General features: G+C 42.6%; 1 protein-coding gene across 4 annotated transcripts in view; it reads right to left on the reverse strand.

Moving 5' to 3' along the window:
- Positions 1-46: 46 nt before the first annotated feature.
- Positions 47-12,992, reverse strand: part of LOC122620202 (homeotic protein proboscipedia) — a 31,174-nt gene continuing 18,228 nt past the window's right edge. For 2 of the 4 annotated variants that reach the window (XM_043797563.1, XM_043797561.1), the window contains 6 exons: positions 4,684-4,826; positions 4,399-4,513; positions 3,160-3,291; positions 2,931-3,103; positions 1,921-2,690; positions 47-494 (listed from right to left, as the gene is read on the reverse strand). In XM_043797563.1, coding sequence (XP_043653498.1) covers positions 47-494; positions 1,921-2,690; positions 2,931-3,103; positions 3,160-3,291; positions 4,399-4,513; positions 4,684-4,826 — 1,781 coding nt within the window. Of the gene's footprint in view, positions 495-1,920; positions 2,691-2,930; positions 3,104-3,159; positions 3,292-4,398; positions 4,514-4,683; positions 4,842-12,992 lie in introns of all 4 variants that reach the window. The other 2 variants (XM_043797562.1, XM_043797560.1) reach the window with 1 other exon arrangement.

Below are 12,992 nucleotides of genomic sequence, written 5' to 3' on the forward strand. Positions count from 1 at the left end.
GGCTAACAGATATTTACAGTGGCCTCTGGCTAACTTCCTATATGAACTAACTGAGTTGGTAGTACTCCGGCGCAAAGTCGTTAGCCAGGTTGCTTAGAAAGTTGAAGTCCGAGCTATTTGAGTTCTCCAACCCACTGATCGCAGCGGTCCCAGCTGCAGTGCTTCCGTTGTTTCCGAATCCCTGGCCCTGACCAGCCGGTGCTCCATTGATGGCGAATCCGTGGATGTGCGAGGGCGGCGGTGCGACTCCCACTCCTCCGGGAATCGCCGCAGAATTGTGATGGGCATGGATGTGCGCATGCGCCTGAGCCGGCACCTGCACGTGGTGAGGATGGTGTCCATGGACATGGGTGGCCGGAACAGGAGGTTGCTGACCCGCCTCGTAGTACCCACCACCGCTTCCGGCGGCCCCAAAATTGTTGTAGCCCTCGCAGTTCTCCATCTGCAGGCCAAGAGCACTATATGTCTCCCCAGTTCCCAGGTGATGCATGTGCCTGTAGAGAGTTAAAAAGGATCTAGGATGAAAAATCCAGGTGAAAACAGCAGACGTGCAGGTTATTGCTTAAAGTAATCACCTTTTAGATAACTGAAAAACTCCATGATAAATCTGGGACACATTTTTATTAATATAAATTTAAGGCTTTCTTGTATGACCTTACCATTAATATATGTTATTAATTTCTTTCGGATTTGATTTTGATGGTAATAACACCAAAAGACAAGCCTTTTGCAATAATTAATATTCCTTATCAATATTACTATTATGCCTTCATTACTCTATAGTGTACATCATTATACCCGTAACTCGTAGAGTAAAAGAGTATACTAGATTTGTTGAAAAGTATGTAACAGGCTGAAGGAAGCGTTTTGGCGTCTGTCCGTCCGTCCGTCTGTCCGTCTGTCTGTCCGACCGTCTGTCCGTCCGTATAGACGTCGAGATCTCAGGAACTATAAAAGTTAGAAAGTTGAGATTCAGGATGTAGACTCCAGAGACATAGACGCAGCGCAAGTTTGTTGCTCCATGTTGCCACGTAACATAATAGTCTTGTAAATTTCAGTGGTAATATTTCTCCTTCGCACTTCCACTAGCTGAATAACGGGTACCAGATAGTCGGGGAACTCGACTATAGCGTCCTCCCTTGTTTTTAAAATTGCTTCTAGCTCGTTACGACACGGGCATCTTCTAAGACGCAATCAGATTTTCGCGAGGGCGTTAGTAGCTGACAGGGTCTAGGTGTTGTGAGACCTTACGCAAGTGGTTTGTGCTTCGGCTAACGCATGTCGAAACCCAACACCATATGCATATCGGGCGTATGTACTGGCTACTATGGCAGTGCTGGAAAGTGTTTTATCTTATGGATGGTTGAGAAAAAAACCATGTTAGGTCCAAGAAAGTGGAACAACTAAAATATTATGGCAAATATATTGAACAATCTTATTATGAAATCATCGCATGCGTACGACTTCGCAACAAATGTTTACCTTATGATAAAATTATGTTATTCTTTTCGTCTCCATTGATAAAGTTTAGAAATTTAAGTATTTTGTGATACTTTTTGAGCCTTTTTTTTTACAGAAAACAAAAGAAATTATTGAGGTCTAAGTGATTTTTTTTTACGCAAAAGATTTCAAAAGTTGATTTATCATTCAAAATTGGTCAACCATAACCATTTAAGATTACGTGGTAGGTAATACGATTTCTGACTGGGAGCTCGTACAAATGTTAGCATAAATGTCATTGCCAATTGCTTTGATTTCAAATGTTTTGAGAATGCCGAAAACAGTTAAAGTCTAACACTGACAGATTGACAGATTTATGAGCACGCATAGATAAAACTTAATGCTAAGTTGAACTAATGAAAATTATAGGGATGGATGCAAAAAATCGATATATAAATCGATTGATATCTCGCTACTCACTGGTGGTTAATCGCCGCTGGCTGCTGTGGCTGCTGCTGTTGGAAGACCACCGTTTGGTGTTGGTGAGCTTGCGCCTGTTGTTGAAAACTCATGTTGTCGTAGTAGGCGCCATTGTTGAAGTTGCTGGGTCCATTGACTGGCGCCTCAAAGTCGGCTACATGGTTTTGGTGGTGGTGCGGCTGCTGGTGGTGCTGTGGGTGGTGGGGGTGCTGTTGCTGGTGGTTCAAGTACGCACTGCCGTTGGTGTCGTTGTAGTTGTAGTAGAACTGGTCGTTCTGCTGCTGCTGTTGACTGTTTTGGTGGAAACTGGGCGCACTTGGCTTGGGACTTAGGTACTCGCCGTGCAGCGTCTGCTGCTTGTTGTTCGGATTGTGGTGCGGTGAGGCGGCGAATTCGATGTCGTATTTGCCGTAGTAGTCCTGCGTCTGCTGCTGCGGCAGCTGCTGCTGTTGCGGGTGCAGTTGCTGCTGCTGCATATGCTGCTGCTGCTTGGGACTAGGATAATAGCCTGGAAAGTAGCCGCCAGCTGGGCCACCTCCACCCCCGTTTCCATTTCCGTTTCCACTATTGCCGTCCGAAAGGAGTGTGGGCGTGGCAATGGTATTGGTGGCACTCTGAAAGCGTTTCTTGCCGACTGCCTTGCTGGTGGGTGTATTTCCGACGGCGGCGGCATCGGAATCCCGTCGAAAACTGACCAGACTGGGAGTGGAGTTCTCATAGCCAAAGGGCGAGGCCTTCGAAGAGGTGGATACCGCCTTCTTTTTGATGACCTGAAGTGCAGCATTAAAAGAAATATATTCAAGAGTTAAATAATAATACTGTTTTTACATAATATCTTAGAATTAACAATTTTCTTAAAGATTATTTGTTTTATTGGTAGCCAAGTAGGGATTGTTTACTCAGAATTCGCACTTTAATTAAAAAATTTAATTTATTATTTTTAAGCTGTTTCATTTATTTAACCCTTAAGTTTTTTCAAACAGCTCCCGCACCATAGATGTCTGACTCACCTGACCATCGTCTTTCTTCTTCACCTTGATGGGACTGCTCTCCTCAATGTCCTCATCGAGGCTCACACTAGATGCCACACTGGAGTCGGCGCTGATCACATTTGAGGCGGATACGGTGGTGCTGCCCATCAGGTTCGAAGAGATGCCCGTTTCCAGGGACGAGTTTGGAGTCACTGGGTATTTAAAAATTATCATTAGAAATGTTACCATATTCTATAATAAAACCTACGGCTTCCAGCACTCGGGTTGTTGTTGGTGGCGCTCGGCGTGTTGTTGTTGTGTCCCCGGGAATTCGACGTGGAATCGGGTATATCATCGGAGGGCAGTTCGCAGCCTTGACACGATTTCTTCGAATTGGAGTCTGCATTTCACGGGAAGATAGGATGAAAGCAAATCAGTAGGTATGTGGCCAGGAATATTGATGATTTGTTTTCGTAAGTGGAAGACTTAGAGGAGAGGAGAGGAGAGGAGAGGACAGGACAGGAGAGGGGAGGGCCGAGAACCAACTCGGAACTCTCATGCGAAAGGGGTTAGCACGTCGAGGGCCGCCCTGCCAAAAGTCGTTCCATCCCATCCCATGCTCTGACAATGATTGATAAGCTACACCATCTCTTACTTCTGCGTAAAAGCCTCAGAAACAAAACCATGCAAACCCGAAAAGTAAAAGTGGAACAACTTGTTGGTAAACCCCAACAGCGAGTTCAAATTTTGTTTTTTTTTGGTTTCTGAATCCTTTTAGGGTATACGAATCGAAAACATTTTATCTGAAATCTTATTCATGTGCTGCACATGGGTTAGTACTAAGTTTTTCGCAATAAATAGTTTTCTTTTTCTGAATAGCATAATTTTACATAAAAAATTCAATAGAAATATTACATAAGACAATGACATACGCATTTTTAAATGCGTTTTTATTTGTTCAAAAATGATGTAATTACGTATGTATATAATATCTTATGTTATATGGTCTATGAGCATCTGCATAGTTATCGGTTTTATCGGGCTCTTATTATTGTATATTATAACGAGTTTTGAAAAATAAATTTAAGATTATTCTGTAACTGCTATGAATGATAAATATCTGCAAAATGTTTAACATATTCTGAGAGATATATAGATTGGAAAGTAAATAGCTTCAATGCACCTTTCATTCATGTTAAATAATATTTTATGTTGTATTTTAAAACTTTCGAGTGTTTTTCAATTAATGTTTAACATTGTAAACAGGGTTAACAAGGGAGAAGGCTTGTGGGCGTGGCGAGTGTGCGTTGCAAAAAGATTTTTTAACAAATCTAGAAAAATGGACAAGACTAATGAAAAACAAGAAAGAACGCTATAGTCGAGCGTTATTTATGGCAAATCAAGAGATTTTTACAAGACTAACAAAAATTCATAAAAATATCTAATATAAAATATAATGTAATTTTACAACCAATCAATCATGTATGTATGTATATGCTTTACTTACTACTGTCGGACTGATCATCGTCACCTTTGAGGCTGTCCTTGTTGTCCTCGTCGTCCGTTTTTGAGAGCGTTTGCCTCTTGTGCTTCATGCGGCGGTTTTGGAACCAAACTTTTACCTGCAACAGAGATGGGATTAGCTGGAGTTCCGTCCAGGTGTGTGCAATTAAAAGTGACAAAGTGGGGGAAGGAGCAGAACTACGGGCAGTGAGCAATTTGTCAGCGGTGTAATGGAATTCCGCAGCCGTGTGCGAATGCAGCGGAATAAATTGCATTGCGGAGCACTCACCTGTCGCTCCGTAAGGTCCAGGCTGGCAGCTATCTCGATCCTCCTTGGGCGGCATAAATATTTATTGAAATGGAATTCCTTTTCCAGCTCCAGCAGCTGGGTATTGGTGTACGCGGTGCGGAGTCGTCGGGGCAGGCCGTTTTCTGGAACGAATTCAGCTGCAATTGAGAAATTGCATTTTGTTCGTTTGAGACTTGCGGAGTGAATGTGAATTTTTTGTTCAATTTGTTGTATTTGTTCTTCGAGGTTTTCCCACCAACATGTCCCCGGGTGGGCGTGGCCATGGTACATGCGTCAACAAATTGCATTCGCGGTGGGACCCGTGCTTCAAGGATTCCGCTTCTACTCCTCTATCTCCTCCCGTAATCAATCCATCAGCTCTTCAGAGGGCATAACTAATTCAGCAAAACTCGCCCAACTAGATAAGAAAACTTTCAGCACTCTTCAGCAATCCTGCCGAAAAGTGCAGCTGATGCCGCGCCGTAAGTCGCTCGTCTCGAGCGTTTTTCCTTCGCCGCTGAGTCGCGACACTCGCAGCTCGAGCGTTAAGTAATTAACAAAAATCTAATCAATCAATCAGTAAGGCAAAGACGTGCCCACAGCAGGGCTCTCAAGTGGTTCGGCTACCAAACGGAAGCCTCAGCCAGCAGCTTCAGTGGAAAGTACATAGCTCCCAGGGGGAGCGTGAAAAACTTAATTTGAATAGCAAGGGAAAATCTATTTTTATTTTTTGACACTCCAAGTCTTCATTAAATGGAAAATATTTAGGTCTTCAGTGTGTTAATTAAACTAACACGTTAACGGGATTGCAAAAATGTGTATTCCTAACATTTTCTAAGCTTAAACATATCTCAATAGAAAATATGTTTAAGGTTACTGTGAGTCGCAAAAAACAGTTAAAAACAGATGTTACTTCCTATATACTTATAAGTCATAAACCAACATTCATAGGAAATGCCATTAGTATGAACATGTTTATATATTTTATAAGATGTTCTAAAGGTAAAGCCAACTGACACTTAAATTTCGAAATCAATCGGTCTAAAAGTGGAGCCTAAGCCAATATATGAGGAAAACTTATCCAAAAAACCAGCCTTAGAATATACTGCCATACAGAGCGGGATATAAAATCCTTACCGTCTAACATCTCGATACTAAACCGAGTTCTAATGATAGGGATCAGAAAACTGCTAGGAACATAAACTCAGCGAAAATAAATGTTCCCCAAATAAAACTCGCATTGAGTAGTAAATAAATGCGCATATCATTTTAGGAAACGGGACATTTTGCTACCTTTCCCGCAGTTCAAATTTTGCCACCTTATTTGCATTGATGCGATTGCAAAATATTTTTGTATTTTTTCGCCACTTGCCTTTTGGCAACAAGCACGACGTTTCCAGCTGAACGAGCTGCGTAAACAGAGTCTCAATAGCGGCAAATGGCTAAAGGAACAGGATCCTGGCAGGAGCAGGACGAGGAGCCAGACATAGACACTGATTGAATTACAGATGCGAGCCCGAGTTCCTTCATCAATACTCGCAGAGCGGATGCCATAAACACCACCTGGTGGGGCACACACACACAGGGATTCAGACGAAGGGCCATTTCCCATTTTCCACTTCCCAGACCCAAGTCGCATGTACTTGTGCGAAAAGTGCCCAGATACAGATACGGAATGAAAGCATAAATTTCGCACAAAAGTTGCACCCGAAAACTGTTTACGAGCGAACTGAAACTGGAGGCAGTGGCACACAACGGCAGCCAGCGGCAGCCAGCGAAAACTGAAAAGTAAAGTGCACAAAAGCAGAAAATATGATTTCCTTTTTGGCGACGACAAGCAAAAAGATAATTTTCTAAACCCGAATCGGGCGGAGGGCGTGGCAGTGCCAGAGAACGGTAGTCTGTGGGCGGAAGGGGGGAATGGGAAAGATGCTAGGCAGCCAAGTTGAGTGCAATTTCTGCAGCCTGGTCAAAATGGAATCCAACCAAGCAGCCGACCAACCATACAGCCCACATTGCCAACTCCCCAAATGACAGCTGGCTGGCTGGCTTTGGCCTTTTCGAGGTGGCCTGGAAATTACAAAATGAATTTTGTTTTGTCATGGCCAGAGGGCTGGGGAGACATTGGAAATGTCATCAGCATGGATGAAATGCCGGAAAAGTCAGAATGGAAACTTATCAGCAAACTACGAGCGAAGGATACTTTGCAGCTGCCTTTGGATTACTGGTTGGTTACTGGGAATGATGCTTTTTGGTTGGATGGCGAGAGGCTCCAAGCTTAATTCTGGCAATCATCACTTGGTATTATTTGCTCGTAAATCTCCGCCCTGGTTTGCGAATAAAATTAATTTCTAAGGAAAGGAAACGCTCCTGATGATTTACAGCCCTTGGCATACACTTATTAACTGCTTGAACAGCATCATTTACATGTTAACACTAAAACGCACTCGTTGTCCACCAACAGGACCTTTCCTTCGCCACCTCTCCTGCTGAAGGACAGGATTTATGTTTATATTTCGGGTTAAACTAACCCACCAAAAACGTAAGGGGCACGGCAGGAAAGAGTTTGGCCAGGACTGAAACATTTAACGCATTTGCCGCTCTTTTGGGCTGGAATTAAAATGAGCGTAAATTTGCAACAATTGCACAAACGGTAAAAGGGCGCCAAGGATAGTCAAGTTTTTTGCTACAAATGCATATTATAATCAGTACACAGGGAAAAATTTATCATTATCCATTGAATTATACGCAAATTTATATATTCTTGATACATAAAGCTGCCTTAATCATAATATACCACAATACCATTCTAGAAATCCCATGTGTCCCCAAAAGCATTCAATGTTTATAGGCTAATATGCTACTGATGCTTCCGTATTTCCGATAAGTTATTTTAATTATTAAAATTGCTGTTCTGAGTCTCGGAACATTGTTCAAGTCCAATTTGGGCGTGTTTGTTCTTTTTAGTGTACTGTGCCCCCCTCACCACCTAAATCATCCGCTCCCCCCCACCCCACTCGCATGGCAGGGAATTTTCAGAATGAATGGTACACTCGTGGCTGTTTGCCTAACGCTAACTACTCGTGAGCACTTACGTACGTAGTTGGGGATGGGCGGAATTTTTTGGGCTCGACCATCTCGACCACTTGCACATGACCGCAGTCCATAAGGATGCACATTAAGGACATTTGTGGCCGGTCAACAAGGTGGACCCGTACCAAAGCATAAGCCCAAGCCCGAGCTCGAACTCGAACCCGAACCCGAACTACAACCCGGACACCGGACTGACCAAAGGTGGCCACTGGCAAAAAATGACCTCAATTTATCTTGTAGGTTTTCGGTCGGTCTAGCCGGGGAAGGGGGACCTTTTGCCTTGACTTGGCCTTAAATTATGTGAGCTTTCTGCGGTTGAGCGGCAACGAGTTGGCTAAAACTTTAAAGGCCAGTCGATCAGCTCAAGTATCTGCAAGTACCGAGGCGGATTCAATCAAAATGGGGGAAGACACAATAAAAACTGGGAGACAATGGCGAGGAGGCTCAGTAGCTGAAAACTCCAAACGCCAAACGCTTATGCGCGATGCAGTAAAAATTCTCTTCAGCAGCACAAAAAGATACAGATACAGTCGGAGCAACAAATGCTGGACGTGAATGTGGACGTGTATGTCTTTTTGTTGCCGCGGGTGTGGGCCGACGAATGCGCAAAGAGCAGAACCATTAATCATTCCGGCCAAAGGAAGACAACAGCCAACAGACATCTGACGACGACGTCGTCTTTGGAGCAATGGAAAAAGTCAATTTCCCATGAAAACATTTGGTATCTGCATCCACTTGATATGCATTCAAACTAAACCATCTCAGGCCAACTAAAATGCGAGCTCTCCATACAAATACATATATGTATCTATATATTGTTGGCTAAGCCCAGATTGAAAATATGGGGGATATGGATATAGGATAAGAAACCCCGAGCTGAGTGTCTTCAATCATTTAATTGTGAGACTGATTGACAGTTATGTGAAAAGTATAACAACTCCATGAATGGCCGGGTCCTTTCCTCGGGATTAGTTTTAATTAGCGGACACGAAAGGGTTCAAGGGTGGGTGGTCCGAGATCAGACGGCAGAGGTCCCAAGCCAAGCCAAGCCGAGCATCGGTGGCCAGACAAACAGACATTTCCGCTTTCTTTTTACTTTGCCCAACTTTACTTTAATGCCATTACCACCACCGACCAAAGCTGCCACAGCCGAAAGATAAATTAGAGAAATATATTTAATGACTTTTCATGACCAGCAAATGTCAACAATACGAACATTTACACAAACAGGGAAAACAAACTCAAAAAAACTAAAGACTCAGGATTGTTGGCCAGGACAAAAGCTGAATGGGGACAGCGGAGCGCTGGAGGTGTGAAAATGTTTGATTAATGTTGAAATATTTTACAATAATATTTTTACCTAATAGGTAGTATATTAGGTCAGAGATCAAGAACATAATTCGGAGTCTAGCTGTGCTTGAAAATCAATTTTGTAGGTCTAAGTAGGAGTAGTGGTCTTATAAATTTGGTTCATTGCGTGAAATAATGTTTAATGGTTTTTAATAAATAATAAATACCATAGTACCGTTCGAATTCAAATAAGTTCTTTAAATATAAAATCTTTGCCTATTTTACTGACTCGTATATGGTATGTATGTTTATATGGTATATTTTTTGTTCTCTTATTTATTGTATTAAGAACACATTAGGATATGAAAGGTAGTAGGGAAAAAATAGGATATCAAAAAGTAATGACTATTTCCAGTCTTTAAAAAACAAATATTTCTTGTTTGTTTTTATTTTCTCTCCATGATTTATCCAGATTTTCTCACAATTTAAAATTGTTCAAATTGAATGACACAGATGAGAGATGGGAAAAGAGAGTTTGCCTAACTACTTTAAAGCGGTTCAAATTGAAAAACTTTCATCGTGGCCAAGCGGTTTGTAAATATTTACGATATTTGTATTATATATTGTGCTCTTTAAATACATGTGCTGACTGCGGAGGATAGGGAAGCTGGGTGAACTGGAGCTGAAAAAATGAAAAGATATTTCTCGGTTGCCATGGAAAAATGAAAGCTGTTTGGTAAAAAGTTTGCCCACCGCTTAAGCCAGGTTACCACTCCCGCTAGCTGTCATTTTGGCCTGGTGCGTTGCTCTGCTCCTGCTCCTTCTGTCACTTCGTCCTGCGAGCTCAAAATATGAAATCCATCAGGGATGCTAAGAGCTGTCAATCAAAATCAGCGAGGGAAACTTTTTCCAGCACTCCTTCTCCCTCACTCATGGGGTAAAATTTACATTCCCGTGGGGTGGAGAGTGCTCCGGGTGGGGTGGATTATGTTTTTGCATGTCTGCCAGATTGAAAGCGAATTAAAAATGGGAGCGGAAAAAACTGCTTAAAGCCTCATCGCAGTCAATGGAAAATTAATGTCGATTTAAGAGTTCGCTCCGTCGGAAATTGATTTTCGTATATAGCAAAACTAAACCAAGGCTCGACTCGAATGCGATTACACTGGAAGCGGCCGCCTAGGTGCTGACAATACTTAGTTCCAGCCGATCCGCTGTGGGATTCCCGAACAGAATTCCGCACAATGGGTCATGGAAAGCTCTTTGGTATTCGCCAACAATGGACAAGAAAGCGTGCCGCCTCCGATCCGTGGAAACGAGAATGATTAGTCCCCTCGGACTCCCCTCTCAGTTGCATGAAAAATTATTTTACGAGTAAATTGTAAGGCCCCTGCACACACAACACACAACACACTACCAGACAATGACAAATATCGGAGCTGAAGGCCGAAAATAAGCTTACGATCGTTTGAAGTCTAACACCTCCTGGAGCCAACTACCAACCCAGATTTACCTCGCCATGAATGAATAATGCCCCTTAGAGATGGGTAAGTGATTACACATTTCAACGGGGTTTTCAGCGCTCACGCACCATGAATGGAGCTAGGAAAGCACTGCACGAAAAATACTTCAGTTAAAATTGTAATACAATCTTGCCTTTAAGGCAACTCATTTTTTTAATTTCCTTAAATTTCTGAGAATCGAAGTGTCGAAGAATCGAAATGCTATCTTATTGTGTTATGGAGTGTTTATTCAAAGCTGGAAGTATGACTTTTAATTCAGTTTGCCTTAAGTATGCCCGACACGATATCATCTCTAACTGCGATTGGGGAGCAATAGGTAGCAGCAGCACCTTCAGCAATGGCGGACTTCTGAACGAAATATACCCCTGGTTTCCTTATGATTAATCAATATTTCTGTTTGAGTTGCAACAAAAGCGTCGCGTTGCCAAGAGCCAAGTGGCAGGCAGTACCGACGGCTAGGAAGGGGCTGCATGGCCGGATGACTGAATGCTTGGCTGGTTGAAAGAGCGACTGAAGTACTGAAGTACTGAAATACTGACTGACGGTGTCGCTGGCATTTCTTTTCGGCTGCCGCGTTTGACAGATCAGCGTGTGCTGACAGCTTTTGTGTCCGATCCTCTGCCACTTTTGTTCCTATATTTGTTGTTGTTGTTGAGCAACACTGAGCATAATTAATGATGCGCGGCTTTGGGCGCTTTTGAGTTTGGCGCTGCCAATGGAGTTTCATTGTTCGATCGCATTGGTTTCACGCCACTCTGTATGGCCTGTATCGCGATCTCAGATGAACCGAGCGGAGTTCTGGCCTTTGATTGATCTGGCTACCGTTCATTTTCACGGTTTATTGCTGATGAGTTATTGAAAATCGAAACCAAAACAAAATTCCCAGTAGTCGAATGATAATTGGCCTTATTTAGGATGATGGTCTTACGGAACGGAGGGGTAGCATTGGGGTGTGTAATAAATGGATAGTGCAGCTTCGGTAGAGGTTCTAAGCACATATTGGAAACATATAAGGAATCTGGATCTAAATAACTTGTCAGAGGCTTACATAAAAAACAAGTTTTTTGGGATTAAAATGAAACATCGTATGTTTGAACGTTAATTTCATGGCCCAAATTTTAATCATTTCATCCTTTACAGAAGAAGCGTTCTCAGATTTATTTCCGCTCGATTTAAGTCGCATTTAAATGCAAGTAATTCCTCCTATTGGTTGCCATCCCCTCGAAATCAGATTCCCAAGCGGTCGGATAAGAAAACCGCCAACTCACGGCTGGTGGCTGACCACCCGACCGAAAACCGGAGACGTTCGAGGAAATTGCAGGGTCCCGGCAGGAAAACCCGACCTGTGGTCAGGCCGACTGCTACCCGCCTCAGGGCGCAAATGGAAAACTCGCGGGTACAAATAAATAATATAAATTGGGATTGAGGGGAGTGCGAGTGACTGGAAAAAGCGGCGAAGCTCAAGATGAACCTCAGCTTGAAACAACGAAATAATGCCTCATTTTTTCTTATCGCCGCAATAAAGCTGAATAAACGCTTCATTTCCATTTGTCTCGCAAGTGAATCGCCCTTAGCCAACTTCAGAGTGGCCGCGTCATTTCTAGAGCAGGGGGAATTTATCTGGAGGGGAGGGATCTGTGGGTCTCTGACCACCCAGTCGGGTGGCCACATCACAAGGTACATTTTACTGGGGAGCCGCAGTAAAAACATTACATTTACACGCCAACTTTGTTTTTTGCCTGCGATTTTTCCGTTCTGTGTTCTCTCCTCCATCATCGTCGTATTCTTTTCCCACTTCTTGAAGCGGCATTTTTATCGCTTCGTAAGTTTTGCTTATTTTAAACACGAACAGCAACAACAGCTCCTACAATAACAACAACAACCGGCGGCAAAAAATTATATTCATTGTGAAAAAAATAGGAAAAAGAGAAAAAGCAAAAGTCACTTCCGGTATGCCAAAGGCAAACGCGAAAAGTCTGCGAGTGTAAAGAACGAGGAATGGAGACCGAGAAAAAGATGGTCAACCTTATAGCCGAGTGGGGGTAGCAAGTGGCCACAACTTGAAGAATTTCCCTCATCCAATGAAACCGAAGAATACGAAAATAAACCTATTCCACGTACACAGTACTTCGAATAATATATAGAACACCTTTTGTTTAATTTCGGTAGGCTAAGCTACAAATACTATTAGGTATACACTGTTTCGAGGCCACTATCCTTATACTTTCCTTCGATAAAAAACAAGTTTTAGAGTTCCGATTAGAGATACTATTTACTTGGCTTAACAAATACCTAATGTCAACTTCATTGAAAACATTAAAGTAAAAGGGCTAGGATCAGATCAGATCGAAATTCAATTATAATATACCATTGTTTCTTATATAAAATACTATAATATATATAAAT

Source organism: Drosophila teissieri, chromosome 3R (genome assembly GCF_016746235.2).
Source record: "Drosophila teissieri strain GT53w chromosome 3R, Prin_Dtei_1.1, whole genome shotgun sequence".
Classification (NCBI taxonomy): domain Eukaryota; kingdom Metazoa; phylum Arthropoda; class Insecta; order Diptera; family Drosophilidae; genus Drosophila; species Drosophila teissieri.